The sequence below is a fragment of the Cricetulus griseus genome, chromosome 2, assembly GCF_003668045.3.
Source record: "Cricetulus griseus strain 17A/GY chromosome 2, alternate assembly CriGri-PICRH-1.0, whole genome shotgun sequence".
In the NCBI taxonomy this organism is placed as follows: Eukaryota; Metazoa; Chordata; class Mammalia; order Rodentia; family Cricetidae; genus Cricetulus; species Cricetulus griseus.
This window is the reverse complement of record NC_048595.1, coordinates 399531354-399551294: the sequence shown is the minus strand read 5'-3', so window position 1 is coordinate 399551294 and position 19941 is coordinate 399531354. Positions and strand designations below refer to the sequence as shown.

General features: G+C 51.9%; 1 protein-coding gene across 10 annotated transcripts; it reads left to right on the top strand.

Moving 5' to 3' along the window:
- The first annotated feature begins 3863 nt into the window (after positions 1-3863).
- On the top strand, positions 3864-18668 carry Smug1 (single-strand-selective monofunctional uracil-DNA glycosylase 1). Of its 10 annotated transcripts, none has more exons than XM_027396763.2 (10): positions 3864-4282; positions 4718-4794; positions 6223-6309; positions 7632-7713; positions 9048-9225; positions 9383-9551; positions 11876-11975; positions 14356-14631; positions 15140-15441; positions 16406-18668. In XM_027396763.2, the coding sequence occupies exons 8-10, from the start codon at positions 14610-14612 to the stop codon at positions 16958-16960; spliced, it is 879 nt and encodes a 292-aa protein (XP_027252564.1). In that variant the 5' UTR covers positions 3864-4282; positions 4718-4794; positions 6223-6309; positions 7632-7713; positions 9048-9225; positions 9383-9551; positions 11876-11975; positions 14356-14609; the 3' UTR covers positions 16961-18668. The 10 variants fall into 10 exon arrangements, with proteins under 10 accessions (XP_027252564.1, XP_027252570.1, XP_027252571.1 ...); XM_027396766.2 differs by lacking the exon at positions 4718-4794 and having other exon boundaries at positions 3868-4006; positions 4140-4282; XM_027396769.2 differs by lacking the exon at positions 4718-4794 and having other exon boundaries at positions 14356-14446.
- Positions 18669-19941: the final 1273 nt, after the last annotated feature.

The following is a 19941-nucleotide window of genomic DNA, read 5'->3' as shown; positions in this document are numbered from 1 at the left end:
GAAGCCCAACGGAAGATGTGCCAAGGTCTGGTAGCTATGAGAACCCAAGGCGTTAAGCTGTGTCCTCCTTTTTGAGGCTGACCAGACGCGGGGCTTACACCGCAGCAGCCTCTCTGGCAGCTGCCCAGGCCTCACAGCCAGTCTGAGTCAGGCAGCACCATGCGTCCTGTCTTGAGTGGCCACAAGGGGGCTCTGGGGCCAGGCTTTTTCCTTCTCTTGACGGTGCTGTGAGGACCCCTGCGATGCCTGCACGCAGAGCTTCTTTGCACCTCGGGTCACCCCAACTCTTGCCCCTACAGCTGCCACCGAGGGGTCCGCATCAACTCGGATGCTGCCAGACCCATGCAGACTTTGATTTCATTTTCCTATCCCAGAATTCCTCCCATGTCTCAGTCAGTAAGTCCTTCCAGTTGTCTACCCTCCATTTCAACTGCAAAGGAGGGAGAGAGGAGGTGGTGGATGCTGCTTCCTCATCCCTGCCTTACTGGTGCTCCCCTCCTTGTCCTTAGCCGGGCCTTCCTTTTCCTCCTCTCTTCTCGTCTGTTCCCACATCCACTCCCCCCAGCCAAGATTAACAGCTATTCTCTTGCCCACCATCCCTCAGAGCACCAGAGCTCTGCTCTGCTTTGTCACTACTGGGCTTCGAAAACAGAGTATCAAGAAAGATGTAAGCTAGGTACCAGGAGGGACTTCCTCACAGGGCCACGAGCTACAGGGTTTGGCGAATGCAGGAAAGCGGCTTGTCCCTCCGGAGCTAGGCTCTGGTTCTGCAGGGTCAGGGAGAGTATTCTGTGACCCACAGGCCCCCCACCTAAACCCCCACGGCAAGCGGAGGGGCAGTGGCAGGTAGTGGCAGTCCAGTTACCTGCACTGACTGCGTTTCTTTGAGCAAAGGACGACCATGGACACGCCGGCGCCATGAGCACCTGAGCCCTCTGCCAGGGTCAGGGGAAGGAATCAGCTTTCGCAGTCACTCGGTGTGCGCTGGAGGCCCACACGGTCAGATAGAGGCCGGCAGTCAGCCGGGGTGAGGGCTACAAAGCCACGCAGCCGGCCAGCGCACTCAGTTGTCCCGGTGGGCAGGTGACCACCCTCTGTTGCCCCATCTTCCTTCCAAGGTCGGGGATAGGGCAGGAGGGAGATGCATCCATTTCTCAGGCAGAAAAACTGTGTGGTGGTTTGTGCCTGGAGGATCACTGCAAGTTCCAGGACAGCTGAGGTCACACTGGACAACCCCATCAAATAAAGCCCAGACCAAACCAAACTGAACCGAAAAACCAAGGCAGGAGAGACCAGGCCCAGTTGGAACTAAGCCAGCCAGGGTCAAGGCTCACTCCCCCTGACTCCGCCCTCCACCGACCCAGCCCCCAGGGCTCCGCCCTCCCGCCCGGCTCGCCTCTTCTCTTCTTGCTTTGGGTTCTCTGCTCCTCTTCATTTCCTCCCCGACCCACTCTCCCCACGCAGCCCCAGTTTTTCTTTCTTTCCCCCCACCTGGCCCTGCCCTTCCATGCTTCCTCGTGAGAAGGGACCATTCAGGAAACCAGAAAGCGTCCCCCGCGCACCCGGGACCCCAGCCTGGTCCTGGCTCGCTTGGTTGCTATTCCTTCCAGACCTCCTCTGGGGTGTTCCCCTACTTGGTGGCTTGGCACGCTAAGGAGATGTGAGCTGCATCTCTAAGAGGTGTGTTCCGGGAAGGTTGCCCAGGGTGTGCGGCCCCTGCCTGGTGCTGGAGGTAGTGGTGTGTTTAGGAGGAACGTCAGGAAAGGCTTCCCAGGGGAAGTGACTGTTGATTGGGTTTTGAGGGATGCGCTGGAGTTTACCAGGTTCCATAGGAGGCGTGCGGGGAAGACCGTCCTACTTGAGAGACTACCATAGGTCTATAAGTTGTGTAAGCTTTGTGCCATCCTTTGGTGACAGGCCAGACCAGGACACTTTTAGAAGGGCCTTTCAGCATGGAGTGGTCAGCACCTGGGGCTTGTGTAGCCAGAGACAGCTTCATGGAGGCGGCTGACTTCAGTTGGGCTATACTGTGTGTGGGGAGCCAGAGACTGTCACAGAGGACCTGAGACGGTGCAGCCAGGGCTCCCGGGCGGGGGTGGGGGTGAGCTTGTGCTGTAGTGAGCAGTGACTCCCCCAGGCTCCATTAGGCATTTTGCTCCCGCCTGCCCTTCCTCACCTCTCCACGGCCACCCGGGCCTTGCTGAAGTCCAAGGCGGGGGTGGGGGGTGGGGGGTGGACTGCAGAGTCCGAGGGGAGGAATGGGAACTCACACATGCAAATGAGATGCAAATGCGCCCCGACCACACCCACCCTCTGGGCCTGGATGAGCCCATACCCGCGCTTCCCAGCCCTGAGCCTGGCTGGACCTGGGCGCAGTCGAGCTGCCCTTGGCCTTCTCTGGCGGAGTCCGGGGGATGTCTGCTTCCCTGAGTCAGGGCGAAGGGCAGGCCATGAGGTGCGGGGACTGGGCCAGGGTCACAGATAGGGGAGACAGGAGGGCAGGCACGGTGAGCTAGGGGGCTGGGGAAGGACCCGCAGGAAAATGACCAAGATGCAGACTCAAGAGCCGTAGCACCCCAGGGACCCCGGCCACATTCCTGCAGAGCCTTGAGTGACATGGACAGGCGGGAGGGCTCGCTCACGTGCCCGCCGGCGGACGCGCAGCTGTCTCGGCTTCTCGGCTGTCTGCCTGTCCCCAGCCACAGTCCCTTTGCCTGTCCAGCGCTTTGTGTGCTTCTCTTTGTCTGCCCGCCTCTCTCCCATCCCCCTTCCTTCCTACTCTGCCCGCTGTCTGTTGGTCCAGACCTAGCTGTCTGTCACTGCGTTCTGCCTCGGGGGCCCTGTGTCCTGGCTTCGTTTCTTGTTGAGTCTGGGTCTCCATTTCCCCTTTTCTAGTGGCCTAGCCTTCTATCACGTTCGTAAAACTCAAGAGTGTGGGCAGGTGGCTGTAATTGGACTATTAGGGGTTTGTAACAAAGGATTTAAAGCATGTGAGAGGCGACATGGCTCTCTTATCTTCCAAGAACAAAACAAGATGATGCAGCATGAGGCACAATGGTTAGATATTCAGAAGGACTTCCCAGAAAGGGGTGTGTGTGCAGCAAATATTAGAAGAGGTCCACAGAAAGGTTAAACGACCATTATACTTTTCATCAGGAGAATGGGCAACAAAACCTAGCCGCCCTAAGAAAAGACAGCAGGCACTTGTACAGGGCACACCCCCTGTTAGACTGCCACCTGCACAAGCTCTCAGGTGGGGAAGGGGTGTGCGGGCAGCGGCGGTTCCCCACCTCCACCCGGCTTCCTCGCATCTTCAGCTCAAGACCCCAGTCGTCCCCCCCACTTCCCCCCCCCGCCGCTCGCTGCGAGATGGCTGCTGGGGACGGAGTGATGTATGGAACACAGATAAAATGTCAGCAGTTCTAAATGGGTCCGGAGATGCAGCCGTGGGGGGCGCGCGGGGTCCCGCCCCCCCCTCCTTGCGAGCCCCGCGGCCGGAGCCCAAATGAGGTTTTGAAGAGGAGCCGGCGGGCGGGGCGGCGGCCGGGCGGGGCGGCGGGCGCTGATGTATGGCGGTTTCATAACTTCCTCGGTATTAAAGGCGGGTTCACACGGAGGGCAGCGCCATCAATCAGCGGCCTCAATGGGCTGGGATCCTCCGCGAGGCTCGCGGCTGCGCGGCCCGGCCAGCGCGGGGGGCGCGGGGACCCTGGCCGCACCCAGGAGGATGTGCGGGGAGGCCCGCCCGCATGGGGAGAGGGCCAGGCTTTGAACATGAAGTTGATCACATGCAAATAGCATGCAAATATATGCAAGCTGGCTTGGGCTGCGGGGCCCACCTCTCTGCCGTCCTCCCTCCTGGGTGAGGGCTGGGGCGGGTTTGCATCCGGTTCCGCTTGGTGCCTAGGGTGCCTGGGCTCTACTTCAACCTGCCAGTAACGGAGTGAGGGTGGGGCAGTTCTCCACACCACCCTGCCCAAGAGATGTGACCTAAGAGGACATGGAGGTACTGGGTGGCAGGAGAGGCGGCTGACCCGCTGAGCAAGGAGTCCCTGTGGCTTGTGATTTGTGCCTGGTGTCCTCACGAAAAGGTGAAGGAGTGTGTGCCCAGGATTCTGACATTCCCTCCTCCCCTGAAGGCTGGGGAGCAGCTGAACACACGTGGCAGACAGGACTCCCAGACCTGGCACGTTGTTTTCGACACAATGTCTCATAAATAACAACTCACTGTGTAGCTGAGGATGACCTTGACTGCCTCCACCACTCAAGTGCTGGATTTCAGGTGTGTGCCACTATGCCCACTCTGCTATTTTCTTCCTTTCTTGCTGGGGGTAGAACCCAGGACCTGGGATCTGCTAAGTCAGGACTCCCCTCAGGGTACCATCCCAGCCCTGCACAGGGATTCACTGAGCATATACTAGGCAAAAGGCCTGGCTGTGCCCTGAGAGAAGCAAGTGCCAACATCCAGGAACACACGGGGTGGCAAAGCCATGAGCCCTAAAGCACCAACAGACACACTGAACTATGGGTTGGTTCCAGCCTCGTACAGGCAAAGAACCTTCCAATAGGGGAGAATTGGGCATTGGGGTTTGGGGCATGGGAAGAATTCCAGGCAAGGGACAAGAGTGGTGTGGCACTGGGCCATGAGAAAGAAAGGCCAAGGTGGGGAGGGCTGAGAGGGAGGTGAGTCCTGCTGGAAGCACTTTTGTGGTATCAGGTGTGGGAGGAGACTCAACAGTGATTAGCTACTGTTGCTGGCTTCCTGAAGACTGTTCTGTACGCTGTGGAATAGAGGTGAGGAGTGGAGGGGTGGGGGTGGGGGTGGGGCTGGAGGACACCACACAGGACTGGGGCCTATGGGCAGAAAAGGGAAGATAGGCCCAGGGAGGCTGTGGGAGAAGGCAGGTGACAGACAGGGTTAAGTGTGGTCTTCAAGAACCACAGGAGGCCTCAAGTCTTCCTTTGTGACTTGCTGGCTGTGGACACAGGCGGCTGTGGGGGGTGGGACTTAGCGGGGAGGGGGTGGTATACATGTTGGGTCTCACCCTTCCTCTTGGCTTTGTGGCCTCGCTCCCCGGTTTATCATCTTTCTTTCTCTTCCTAGTTGCTCAGCTCAGTGGCAGGAGACATTCTCAGTCTGCAAAATCGAAATCTAACATCCATTTTTCTCACTCCAAGACCTGGGGGTCAGTTCCCCCCACCCCAAATGCTGTCTGTCTGATTTCTGTGTGGTCCCCTCGGGGTAACTGCTCTGGACAACTCTAACACCACTCAGACAGATTGCCCAGCCTCCTAGCCCCGACATCTCCCACCACTGCATCAAGCCAAATTACTCAGCACCCCTCCCCCCAGCCCGGGGCCCTGATGAAATCCGATTAGTGAGAAGAGAGCCTCAGCGAGCTGACGGCTCCTCTGATAGATAATTGCTTCCTAAGCAAGCAAAGCAGCCCACCCCTCTCCTGGGTACCCCAGGCATCTAGAGCCAGGAGCAGAGGACACCAGAGCTGGAAGGCTAGGAAACTGCCACCTGCCTCCAGTTAAGTGGGTTTCAACCCCAAAAGTTGACCTCTGTGGTCTTGGGTTTAAGCCTTAGTCCATGGATGCTCATATTCCTACCTCCTCACACCTTGGGGAAATCTACATACCCATTTCTCTGCAGATAGAGGAAGGCAGACACAGAGAACAGAGACAAGGAAATGGCTTGATAAGACCTCAGCTCCCTGCTTCCCCGGTTCTGGGAGGAGGGTGGGAATGGGGCCTGAGGACCTGCAGGCAGCTTCCTCTATTATAGTAGCCTACCCACCTGGCAAGCTATAGAAGGCTAAATTCCTGCAGAACTGGAGGTACTTAACCTTTGAGCTTTCTCAGTCAGAGACAAGGACAGGTTGCTGGGATGCAGTCCCCCCCCTCAGACCCCACCCTTGGGTCCCCTCCCTGGTCCCCTCCTCTTCACAATGGGCCTGCCCTCCTCTTCCCTAAAGCAGGGCCTTTTGTGGGTTGGTGTTTGACATTTATTTATTTATGAGTGTGTGCTCATGTGCCATCAGGAAGGTAGAGCCCAAAAGACAGCTTGCAGGAAGTCAGTTCTCTCCTTCTATCATGTGGATTCTGGGGATTGAATTTAGGTTGTCAGACTTGGTGGCAGTTACCTTTACCTGCTGAGCCATCTCACCACCAGCCCCCTTTACTGGCTTTTTTTTTTTTTTTTTTTTTAAATGACAGGGTCTATAGGTCAGGCTGGTGCCATACTTGTGACCCTCTTGCCTCAGTCTCCCGAGTGCTGATATTATAGGTGCATCAACCCATACGGTAAGGGGGGGCATTTTATGTGCCTGATAATTCTTCCTTATTGCCTCTGTCTCTCTTTCTGTCATCTCTGTCTGTCTGTCTGCCTGCCTGCATGTGTGCGTGTGTGCGTGCGTGTGTGCGTGCATGCATTCGTGAGTGTGTGTGTGTGTGTGTGTGTGTGTGTGTGTGTGTGTGTGTGTGTACACTAACATGGAATCCAGGACTTTGTGCATGCTAATTTGCAGTTAACCACTGAGCTATACCCTGCCCTCCTTCATCTTTACTGCGAGCCCTTCTTTTTTCTGATCTTTCATCCAATCTTCTCCTGACCTTTGATGACTGAAAGGCACTTTGCAGCCCAGACTCCGAGTCCCAAATCTTACCAGGCAGGCTGTGGTCTCTGATGAACTCTCCAGGGATGAGTTGGTTAGTATTATTGTGTGCTCAGCCCCAGCATCTGCCTATAGGCCTGCCTGTAGCCATAGCAACAATGACTAACCCTCCAGCCCCTCTGAGCCAGGTCTTAATAAAACACCGTGTTGGTTAATTTATCACGAAAGAGATAAATTTCAAGGATTGTCCCATTTTACAGCTGGGGTAACCGAGGCATAGAGATGTGAAGTAACATGCTTGAGGTCCCATTAGTAAACGGAGAATGTGACTGCAGATCTAGCCCTGGCTTGGGGCCATCATCTTTCATTCTGTTTGTTCATGTACTACCCGGCTGGGAGAGAGGGGCTCAGAGCGTGGACAGAAGCTCTAGGAAGTCCTTTGGAGTTCCACAGGGAAGTGGCCAGGTGACACCTGGTACCCAGTAGGCAAAAAACGAGGCCTGCAATCTTAGCTTTGTGCAGCCTGAGGTCCTTGGCAGGGGAAGGGCTTGCTTGGCTTGGAAATCTTAGCAAGGCGAAACTAGCTCATCCAGAGGCCGATAGATGGCGCTCGTGGCCCAACACAGCCCCTGCACCCTGCTGAAACCTGAAAGAAACAAGAAAGCAAGTTAACCCTTCAGAACACAGGAGGGCAGAGTAGCTGCTGCTAGGCCTCAGAGGCGGCTCCACAGCCCAGGGCTAGAGCTATCCCTTGGCCACAGCCAGGATCTTCTGTCTCCCCTGCCTCACAAGACCATCAAGCACTGTCAGCCTGTCCGTTGAAGGCTTCTGGAGGGCACGGCAACTAGGGAAGGGCTTTGCCCATCTTTCATCTCAGGGTCTCATTTCTAAATGCCTTTAGCAGAGCTCCAAGCCCACAGTTTTTGAAAGATAAGAGGGTTGGGGGGATGGCCAGAGGCCATCAGGGTCAGCCTTAGCAGTTCACCAGTACCTCTGTTCCTCTTTTCCTAGGGACTCGCTCTGAGCTTCCAGGGGTCAGTGGACTCATAGGGACAGAGGAGTTACTCAGTTCTACAGAAGTTGGCATTAGGTGGTGAGCATCTTTTTTTTTTTTTCTTTTTTGTCTTTGTTTTTGAGAGAGGGTCTCACTATTTACTCCAGGCTGGAACTCACAGGGATGCTTTCCCCCACCTGCAGGATGCTGGCATTAAAGGCAAGAGTCACCACACCAGGCAAGTAGGGGGACATTTTGTAGGATCTCTGTCTCCCAGATACTCACTTTACTCATAGCTGCTCTGCCCGAGGCCAACTTGGGGTTCTTTTTTTTTTTTTGGTTTTTCGAGACAGGGTTTCTCTGTATTGCTTTGGAGCCTGTCCTGGAACTGCTCCGTAGACCAGGCTGGCTTCAAACTCAGAGATCCACCTGCCTCTGCCTCCCGAGTGATGGACTGGGGGTGGTGGCCCATGTGGGCCTTTAATCCCACTCAGGAGACAGAGTCAGGCAGATTTGGTCTAGAGACCAGGTCAGTCTGGTTTACATAGTGAATTCCAAGACAGCAAAGATGAGAGGAGACCCTTTTTCTAAACAATAACACCCTTCCCTGAAACAGGAACAGAAACCCAGGTGGAAGAGCTGGGCAAGCCAAACAATTGTCGGGGAGAGGGGTACCTGAAAGAGTGGTGGAGCCTATAATCAATTCCTTCCATCAACACCTTTTCTCTTCCTTTTTGGACAAGATTTCACTTTGCTCAGGCTAGTGTCAGACATGATATTTGGCAGAGGATAACCTTGAACTTCTGATACTTCTGGTCCCTCACACTGCAAATTGGGGGCGGGAGGAGAGGTGGAAAACTGCCAAAGGTGAGGCAGTGGGAAGAATCTTAGGTGGAGTGGGTAGCTCTTCCCCCAGGTGCAGCAGACCAGGTGCTCGCATAGTGGCCACCTGCTAGAACACCCTGGTGATCCTTGCCCTGCTCCTCCACACTCCAGGCTGGGGTGAGGGGACTCTGCGGGAGTTACCCTGGGTGGCCGCACTTTTGGAAGCACATAGAGTCTACCCAGGCTGGCCTTCAACTGATGGTCCTTTTGCTTCAGCAACCCAAGTGGTTGGATTACAGATATGTGCGGCCACACCAGCCATACTATCTTCCAATTCTGCCTCTTTGCAAACTGAGGCATCCATCTCTGCAAATTGGGGGCGGGACACCATGGAGACTGGTTTACGGGCCTTGGTTCTCAGATTTTCCATCTCTAAGGCTTCTATCAGAAGCTTCTCTGTAGAACCATTTCAGGTTCGGACTGAACTACAGAGGGCTTTCCTGGTTCTCCAGGCTATAGACAGCAGGTTCCATATGACTTCAAGCATATTTCCACAATACATCTCCTCACATACGTAGAGAAATGATTTTGGTTCTGCTTCTCTGGAGAATTCCAATCTAGGATATAGGCTGGCAGATGTCAAGGCAAAAGAAGGAGCCAGGTCAAAATGGTGAAAAGCTGTGGATTTGGACGCTAATGGTAATGGGATGTTCATTGTCAAAGAGTGGAGGATGAGAGAAACGGCTCCTTGGATGTTATGCACACAGCTCGTACAGGGCTGCAAAGGTGAGGTCTCATAACTAGAGCAGCGGGGTCATTGGGAAGGGTCTATAGTGGATGAGGGATTAGTGATGGCTGGAGAGTCCAGATTGTTATGAATGAACTGGCCTCTAACTTCCAAGACATCATATTTTAAATCATATTGTTAAACTACAATCCCCAGAGACCCGTGGAGTTCGCTTATCGAGCTTTCCGGGGACTTGGACATTTCCGGCGGAAGCGGACGCTGCTAGCCATTCTTCTAATTTAAAATGCTGTTGACTACGACTTCCAGTGTCCTTTGCGCCGGGATGAAGAAAGGAAGCGGAAGCTGCATGGAGAGCTTGCTGCAGGTGAGGGAGTAGGGGGCTGGATCGCAGCGTAGGGGGCTCGCTGGGCTCGGGAGGGGTGACGGCGCTATGACGTGGAGGCCCAAAGGGGCATCTATGATCCCGCTGCGCTGCTGATTTTGGTTTAAATCCTGTGGATTCATGGAGAGCCTACACGGAGCAGGGCTAGCTAGTGGCATGGATTCTTGTTTTTATTTTAGGTTTATTTACTTATGGGTGTTTTGTTTGCATGTACGTCTGCATACCAGAAGAGGGTATTGGATCCCATAGCCTCAGTTAAACTGTTGTGAGCCGCTTTTTGGGTGCTGGGAATTAAGCTTGAGACGTTTGGAAGAGCAGCCAGTGCTCTTACCTGCTGAGCCACCTCTCCAGCCCAGTGTGACTTGGATTCTATTAAACTTCTTGGGGTTAATTTCAGATAGGTCGGTTACGAGTATGAAGTCCAGCCTCGACCACACGTATCTCAGGGTCGCCCTTTGCTTTTAAATATAATCTCAAATGTGTGACACGTTTCTCAAGCATCTGGGTTTTTGCTTTTTGAGAAAAAAAAATCGCATGTAGTCCAAATTGACCTCACCCTTGCTATGGGAGGAATGCTCTTGATCTGATCTTTCTGCCTCTACCTCCTGAGTGCAGGGCCTATAGGCATGTAGGGGATTGAACTCCAAGGCTCCGCTGACTTGCAGCATCTGCCCATTAAGCAAATGGTTGTTGGTGACTTTAGGTAGGACTGCTAGGCTTCCCTTAGTGCTCCTTTAATGTTCTGTCTGGGATAGTAAAGCTCCGATTACACTGTATTTCAGCTTGTTTGTCTGTGCTCTTAGTTCATGGCTTACCCAAAGCCTGTCTTACATTTTATTCATTTTGGAGTTATTCCTCCAGCAAGAGACTGACACGGAAGGGACTCATAAATATTTAAAAGATAAACAAGTTAACAGCTGGTGGAATCTGTGGTTTCTATAGAGAAGAGCCTTAAAATGACATGTGCAAGAGAACCTTTTTAGATGTCTAAGTTGGTAGGGTGCTTGCCACCAAACCTGATGACCCTGATAAAGCTCGAGGGGAATGGAACCTTGGCGGATTCCATGGCAGGCGAGGGTGACCCAGGTGGGGCGTGGGGGAGGACAAACATGCCAGGCAGACAGAGCTTAGTGATAAGTTTTATTAGAAAGGGAAAGCGGGGGAAGGAAAGAGAAAAGAGGTAAAGAGACAGAGAGGATAGAAGAGAAGAGGGATACAAGAAAAGTCCTGTCTGTCCCAGGGGAACAGCAGGAAAGAGCTGGGAAGAGAGCGTAAGTGGGCCGGATCTGTCTTTTAAAGGGGTCCTTTGCACCTGCGTGCAGACTAGTAGTCATGGAACCCTGGGCTGACCAGGGCACTGCCTGAGTGCATTCTGCCAGGTGACAGGGGCAGGGCAGCATAATGCCTGAATCCTTACATTCAGAGCCTTGACTATAGAAGAGAACCAGCTCTCCAAAGTTATCTCTGACCACATGTGTGCTATGGCATGCCTGGTCTCAACAAATAAATAAATGTTAAGGGAAAGAACCTTTTAAGAAATAAAGCCAGGGCTAGGATTCAACTTAGCTGACTTTTAGCCTGTGGTATAAGACTGGACTTTGAAAATTGAACAGTGGAAATTGTCTCTTTTGTGTGTGTCCATCCTTGCTGTCTTCAGCACCTGAGAGCCACCACTGGTGCTGCTTTTTCTAATATTGGTTCCACATAGGGAAGTGCAAAGCAAGCTCCCAGAAATCCCAGTGCACCATACCACTCTCAGCTTTCCAGAATGTCCTGGTGCCTATGTGGACAAATCAGTTCCAGGCCTGGTATGGTGGGTAACACATGCAAGTAATCCTAGCAAGTAATTCATGAAGAAGCCTGTCAGTACCCAGTGGCTTTCAGCCTTCACCAGGGCATCTGAATCACTTTGTTCAAGATACGTAGCTCTTGGCTTCACAGCCAGTTTTCTTGTGTGTGATATGCCAGGCAGTTCATGCTATGATAGATACCTGAGAAAAACAGCATGAGAGAGGTAAGATAGATTTTGGCTCACAATTGAGAGGTTCCAGTCCCGGCTGTTTGGCCTCTCATGGCTACAGGTCTGGACTGAGGCAGAACATCACAGTGGAAAGGTTGATATAGGGCAAAGTTTGCTCATATTATGTTAGCCAGGAAACAGAAGGGGGGTCAGGAAGGGGCCAGGGACAAGATACACCCTTCAGACTCTCTCAAGGCACTCCCCAGGCCCTACTTCCTCCAGCTAGGCTTCATTTCCAATAGCCTATGAAATTAACATCCTTATTTATTCATCTGTCTCTCAATAGTGCCACCAGCTGGAGAACAAACCCTCAACATTTTATAATCATAGCTTGTAGGGTGGAGCAAAGCTTCACCAAGGAGATGGTTTGAGCTGTATCTTGAAGGGTAAGTTTGAACTGGATATGTTGGGTCTCCCTCTTGGTTGACTGCTGGTGGTTGTCCTGGTTAACTCAATCATATTTGGTTGGCTTTGTAAAGATGATCTGTGTAGCTGGGTGGTGGTGGCACACACCTTTAGCCGCAGCACTCGGGAGGCAGAGGCAGGTGGATCTCTGTGAGTTTGAGACCAGCTTGGTCTACAAGAGCTAGTTCCAGGACAGCCTCCAAAGCCCAGAGAAACCCTGTCTCAAAACAAAACAAAACAAGACAAAATGAAACAAAAGATGACCTGTGCAAAGTTTTGGGAGTTGGGGTAGGAGAAGCATTTTGAAAGTGAGTGAAATGGCCAAAGACAAGCTCTGGGTGTGCTTAGCAGTGTGAGAACAAGCTGTTGCAGTTTAGAAGGCTTGCTGCTGTGTTCCTTCCCCCTCTTCCCATTCATAGGCAGCTTTATGAAGTGGGCATTATCATCTTTAGTATTCAGATGTGAAAACCAGAGGCTCTGGCCATGGTTGCATAGCTTGTAAGAGTCTATTCAGAGTCTGGTAATCATCCTATTCACCTCTGAGGATTCTTGAGTGTGGGAAAGAGCTGGGCTGGGGTTAGGGGCTTGTAGAATTAGTAGGGTGGCTGATCAAACCGTCTAAGGCAAGATGGCATGGGTGGTTAAGAGCATAGCTTTGAGTCTGATAGTGTGGGTTCAAATCCCAGCTTCATTACTTGCTAACTGCATGACCCTAGGCAACTTGCTTGATCTCGTTAAGCCTCAGTCTCCTGGCTTGTAACATGGGAGCAATAATACCCACCTCATGGGGTTGTTATGAAGATCAATGAGGTGTACCTGGTGGAGAGCAATTGCTTGCCACCTGGAAGCTGCTGTAATTAGCCCTCCCAAGTCTCTGGGCTGTGGCTGTGCACCTGCATCTCATTTGTCAGCACAGTGTCTTCAGGACACACTCATCCTGGCTGGACTGGTTTTATTAAGGATGACATTGGAGAGCAAGGATGCCGGTAGATGTGTCCTGACAGTGTAGCCTGGTCAGGTTCAGGCTTTAATCTCAGCACTTAAGAAGTGCAGGCCAGACAGTGAAGTGACTCAGTAGGTTAAGGTGTTTGTCACCAAGTCTGAATGAAGACTGAGTTTAGTCCTTGGCACCCACATGGTGGACAGTGACAACAGACTTCTGTGAGTTGGCCTCACATGTGTGTCATGGCACATGTATGCCTAAACACATGCATGAACACACAAATATATACAAATGTAATTTAAAACTGTTTGCTAGGCAATGGTGGTGCACGCTTTTAGTCCTAGCACTTGGGAGGCAGAGGAGGGCAGATCCCTGTGAGTTTGGGGCCAGCAAAACAAGTTCCAGGACAGGCTCCAAAGCTACTCAGAGAAACCTTGTCTCAAAAAAACCAAAACAGCTGGGCGTTGGTGGCGCATACCTTTAATCCCAGCCCTCGGGAGGCAGGGGCAGGCGGATCTCTGTGAGTTCGAGACCAGCCAGACCAGACAAGAGCTAGTTCCAGGACAGCCTCCAAAGCCACAGAGAAACCCTGTCTCGAAAAACAAAACAAAACAAACAAACAAACAAAAAGCAGAGGCAGGAGGATCAGGAGTTTCTGACCATCATCATCTACATAGCAAGTCTGAGACCAGTCTGGGTGACACGTGAACCCATCTCAATAAATAAGTAAGGAAGGGGCTAGAGATTTGACCTAGTGGTTAAGAGCATGCAGTGCTCTGGCAGAGAACCAGAGTTCAGTTCCCAGTACCCATCTCAGCTCACAGCTTCCTGTAACTCCAACTCCAGGGGATCGGATGCCTTCTGGCTTCCTTGACCACCACACATGAGGCATACATTCATATAGCCACACACACACACACACATACACACACACACACATATATGTAAATGAAGATAAATCTTTTTCTTTTGGGGGTGGGTTGACCCCCCCCATAGGGTTTCTCTGTATTGCTTTGGAGGCTGTTCTGGAACTCACTTGGGGTGGGGCACTATTATGGTTGATACCTGATTGCCAGCTTGACAGGACCTGGGATCACTTTGAGGATGAATCTCTGAGAATGTCAGTGAAGGAGGTTTTAAATTAGACTAACTGAGGTGAGGAAACCTAAACTTGAAGAGTGTGGTACCACCCATGGGATGTGCCTGGGCTGTCGTAGGCTTTCTGTTGCTGGGATGAAACACCATTACCAAAAGCAAGTAGGGGAGGGAAGGGTTTGTTTTAGCTTTCTGTTTCACACCACAGCCCATCATCAAAGGAAGTCAGAGTAGGAACTCAATGCAGGAACTGAAGCAGAAGCCACGGAGGGGAGCTGCTTACTGCCTTGTTCCCATGGCTTGCTCACTCTGCTTTCTTATAGCGCTAGAGATCAACAGCCCAGGAATGGTACTGCCTACAGTGAGCTGAGCCCTCCCATCACATCAGCCATCAAGCAGGAAAATGCACCACAGGCCAGTCTGGTGGGGGCATTTTCTTTATTGAGGGCTCCATCTTCCAACATGATTTTGTCTTGTGTCAAGTTGACATAAAAACTAGCCAGCACAGCATAAGAGAGCTCTATCCAGGTAACACACACCTTGAGAACTCTGAGTTCAAGGCCAGCCTGGTCAGCATATGGAACTCCAGGCCATCCAAGGTACATAGTGAGAGCCTGTCTCATAAAACTGAGTGGGTGGAAGAGGAGGAGGAGGAGGAGGAGGAGGAGGAGGAGGAGGAGGAGGAGAGAGAGAGAGAGAGAGAGAGAGAGAGAGAGAGAGAGAGAGAGAGAGTTGAATATAGGCAATCATCACTTTTGACTATGGCTGCAATGTGGTCACCTACCTTATGCTCCTGCAGCCATGGCCGCCCTGATGAGCTCTACTCTCTGAGAGCTGAAATGAATGGTTCCTTCAGTTGCTTTTTCAGGTTCTTTGTTGCAGCAAGACAAGTGACTAATGTAGGATGCTTGATGTATCAGAAAGAGGGAGGACTCTGAAGTGGGGGCAGAGGTCCCTTCATTACCAGGATCTTGAGTGAGTTTGTAGTAACGGTCAGGGCTTCCTAGGATCTCTTCTGACCCAGGAAATGATAGTGAGAGCCCCTGGCTGGTACAGATCCTAACCCTGGGTTGATTTTGAAGGAAATTCTGTATACCTCTTTCCCAGGTGACAGCGGCATGGCTGTGTCCCAGGCGTTCCTGCCAGGGCCTACTCATGAACCTACAGGCCCCTTGATGGAGCCTCTGCCTTGCACTCGAAGCTTGGCTGAGGGCTTCCTGGAGGAGGAGCTTCGACTCAATGCTGAACTTCGTCAGCTGCAGTTTCCAGAGCCCGTGGGTGTCATCTATAACCCAGTGGATTATGCTTGGGAGCCGCACAGTAACTACGTGACTCGCTACTGCCAAGGTCCCAAGGAAGTGCTCTTTCTGGGCATGAACCCAGGACCCTTTGGCATGGCCCAGACTGGGGTAAAGGCCTGTCTTCCTCTGGTGTGAGGTTCTGAGGTGGATGTTTGCCTGGGTGTACCGTGGAGGAAGAACATATAATTGGCTGGGAGGTGGGTGGGCCCCCCACCCATCCCCTGCAAGACATACACTGGCTCCTGTGGTCTCAAGCACTCTCCCTGCTTCTCTGTTCATAGTTAACCAAGCACATTAATGGTAGTTCCGTTTCCTCTGTGAGCTCTCCACTAATTGCCTCTGAGAGCCCTCCCTTCCGCTATCCTGCCCTACACCTTACCTTGCCGGATCTCCCTTGTCCCTAGAGTGGTTGGAGTCAGGAGTGAGGCTGGGACTGCTGGATCCACCAGGAAGACTGGCTGGGGCGGGATGGGTATTTAAGAGCTGCTGGGCGTCCTGGTGGCAAGTCCCTGGGTCTCCAAAAGGTTCATAACAGAGTCAGGCTCAGGTCAGCCAGCTTTACCTTAGGGATCTGGCTGAGTGACTGCCACTCGGTAGGGGTGCATTGCAGGTGGGGGTAAAGAAGCCTCAGGGCAGGAGACTCAATCGCTTTTATTGACCCCAGCTGAGTGATGAAAGGTGATCAATGATGATGGATGGAAATGACAGCCTGAGGCCTGGGACTGGGAGGGTACCCAGAGATCAGCCTGTCCTGACTCCTTTCACCCTGGCTAACTTTCTGTCTCAGGAGATCTGTCTGTCACCAGTATTAGAATCATGCCCTCTGTAGGGCCAAGTATCCTAGCATTCTGCCTGTATATGGTCCTAGTGCCTGGAGAAAGTAGAGGCACACAGTGTCTGCTGGTCACAGTTCACAGTGGGAAAAACTGGAGGGCAAATGGACAGGGCCAAACCACAGGGCAGGGAGTCCATAACACAGACTTGAAGGCGAAGGTGGGGGTGGGCAAGACCTTCACAGCAGCCTGATCATCTCCAGCTTGAATCCCCTTGTGTCTATCTCATTCCCCCACAGGTACCCTTTGGAGAAGTGAATGTGGTCCGGGACTGGTTGGGAGTTGGGGGCTCTGTGCGGACCCCTCCCCAAGAGCACCCTAAGCGACCAGTGTTGGGACTGGAGTGCACACAGTCGGAGGTGAGCGGAGCCCGATTCTGGGGCCTTTTCCGGGCCCTCTGCGGACAGCCCCATGTCTTCTTCCGACATTGCTTTGTCCACAATCTGTGTCCTCTGCTCTTCTTGGCTCCCAGCGGACGAAACCTTACCCCAGCTGAGCTGCCAGCCAAGCAGCGGGAGCAGCTACTGATGATCTGCGATGCAGCCCTCTGCCGGCAGGTTCAGCTACTTGGGGTGCGGCTGGTAGTGGGAGTGGGGCGGCTTGCAGAACAGCGGGCAAGAAGAGCTCTGGCAGGGCTGAGCCCGGAGGTGCAGGTGGAGGGGCTGCTGCATCCCTCTCCTCGAAGCCCACAGGCCAACAAGGGCTGGGAGGCAGCGGCCAGGGAAAGACTCCAAGAGTTGGGGCTCCTGCCTCTGCTAACCAGTGAGTGCCCAGCCAGGTCTAGTACACCTTAGACACCCAGGCTTGCATAGCAGGTGACTACACACAGGGTTTGCTGGGTTCCCTGGTGGAGGAAACGTTTTCACCCCTGTGGACTGTCCTCTAATGGCCAGGCAGACTCTGATCTCAGGGTGGGCAGCTCTCCTGCCGTCTTCCCATTCCTTGAGCATCACGCTTGTGTCTTCAGTGGCTTGTACTGGGCAGCATCAGCAGAAGGTGGGCCTTTTTACTCACGTAGTTTCCTTGGGAGCCTCTGTGTGCAGAGGGTCCTAGATAGGGATGCCTGAGGTTATATTTGAAGTTGTGGAGGAAAGATCATTTTAATTTTAATCTTTCCTCTTTTGTTTTTTTTTATTGGCATGGTTTTTGGCACTGCCTCATGTACACTAGGAAAGCTAACGCTGATCTACCTCCGCCTTTTTTGACACTAACTGTGCATATTAGTGGGGTTCAGTGTGGTGTTTCCACACATGCATTAAGTGTACTGATGGAGTCCAACCTCCCTTTATCTGTCCTCTCCACACCTTCCCCTCCCCAGCCAGAGGACAATCTTTCCAGGAGCCCTACTTATCCTTACAGAACACTTCCCTCCAGCTGGCTCCTCTCTTCCCAGGAGCCAGGACAGACATCATGTTGAGAATGAACTTCTTAGCCAGGTGTCCTGGCACACCCTTGTAATGTCAGCACGCAGAAGCAAGAAGATCAGGTTAGGTTCTGTCTCAGAAATAAATAAATAATAAAAATGTAATTTCTTCAGGGAGGCCAAGGTTGGGTCTGAGGGAGACTTCTATGTGGTAGACTAGGAAAGGTCTAGATTTTCATTCCCCTCTCCCCCATGAGGTCTGTGAACTTAAAACAAAACAAAACAAAAACCCTCTTTCAGCCAGGCAGTGGTGGGACATGTCTTTAAACCCAGCACTTGGAAGGCAGAGGCAGGAGGATCTCTGCATTCAAGGCCACCTTGGTCTGCAATGTGAGCTCTGGGACAACCAGAACTACAAAGAGAAACCTTGCCTTGAAAAACCAAAATTCATGTTTTATTTTTGTTACTGTTATTTATTTGTTTTTAAAATTTGAAGCAAGGTCTCATTGTATTGGCCTGTAACTCATAATGGAGACAAGATCCCAGTCTTGATCTTGATTTCCTCACAGGAAATCTTCCCGCCTCTGTCTCCTGAGAGCTGGGACTAAAAGGATGTGCCACCATATCCAGTTTCCTTCTGGATTTTGAGACAAGGTCTCACTGTGTAGTAGTGGCTGGCCTGGTACCCTCTCTGTAGACCAAACTGGCCTCAAAGTTGTGGTGATCTTCCTGCCTAAATACTGGGATTACAGGCATGTGCCACCCTGCCTGGCCTGCTTATGGACAACCTCTCTAAGCCTCAAGATCCTCTGTAAAATAGGAGTTTTGCCTCCTGGCACTGGTGAGAGGTGTGAGGACTGAGGGAGCACTGCAGAGTACTCTGCAAAGGGCCAGCACATGGTGCTCACTACAAACTCTTCCTGTTAGCCTCTCTCTGAGCTGGGAGTATCATTGCACTACAAAGGAATTCCCTGTCCACTCTGAAGACCTTTCCTTACTAGGGAAGGACCAATGTTATGAAATTTCCAGCCTGTGGTTTTTCAGACTAAGCATTAAAGACTCGTAGGCTTTCTTGTGCTGGTTCTCTCTTCCCTTCCCTCCCTCCCTCCCTCCCTCCCTCCCTCCCTCCCCCTCCCTCCCCCTCCCTCTCTCCCTTCTTTCTTCTTTCTTTCTTTCTTTCTTTCTTTCTTTCTTTCTTTCTTTCTTTCTTTCTTTCTTGTTTTTCGAGACAGGGTTTCTCTGTGTAGCTTTGGAGCCTATCTTGGCACTTGCTCTGGAGACCAGGCTGGCCTCAAACTCACAGAGATCTGTCTGCCTCTGCCTCCTGAGTGCTGGGATTAAAGGCATGCGCCACCAATACCTGGCTCCTCTCTTCCCTTTCTATACACTTCATTGGTGGGAGAATGTTGCTTTTAGGATGTTTCCTCCCATTTCTTCTTACCTATTCACTGTTTGCAAAAAACCTCTCTTGGGTAGCTTGGAGAGGGGTGGGACCTCTAATTGTCCTAGCCAAGCTGTGGGTTTTTTGGAAGGGGGTCTGTCCTCTAGTTCCTCAGGTACTTGGGGCACTGTTGGAGTTGATGGGGAGACTGGTGTCTCCTCTGTCTTTTGAATGGTTGGTTGGGTGATCTGTGATAAGAACTAGAGAGTGACCCACAATGGGAATAGGACTTGGGACCACCTTAATGAGGAACATGTGGTCTCCTTATCTCCTGGGACACAAGTCATCTCCAGCATTCTAAATATTAGTAAGATTTTAATCAACCATCCCCAGTTCCTGAGAGGGAAACTAAATCTTTGAGATTTCCTCAGTGATAGCTAGAAGTGTCATTATTGTTCATGTTGGAACCTCAGAGCACAGCAGGATTTGTTAAGCTTTGACTCATGATGAAGGCCAGATCCCTAGAAAAGACCAGCTTTATGCTTTGAGGGTTGGGTTGGAATTTTGAAGGGCGATCAGCCTGAGTGCCAGAATGGGACAAGGCTAGACATTGAGTTCAGTCGAGTGGCCCCTGATCTCAACCAGTTATACCTACACAGTGACCCTGACCAGAACTCTGGACACTAATTTCTGCCAAACTTGCTGATTGGTGAACACATATATGTTGGTTTCTTTTTGGGTAGTTGGTGCTGGTTTGTGAACTCATTCATTTATAGTCTCTGTGTCACTTTTGAGTTCTGGGGCTTGAACCCAGGGTTTTGTGGATGTGAAGTGTGCACTGCTCTATCACTGAGCTACATCCCTAGCCCTTGATTTGTACTTGTGAATAAATTGTAATGAATAAATACAGTGTTTTTATTTCCTGAGTTTCGTTTTGCGAATTACTGAAGCTGAAGGGTTTCTGGGAGTGCTTGAGTTTATAGCTAGGTGGGCAGAAACGCAACAGGTATCTGGAGTGACAGCAATGACGT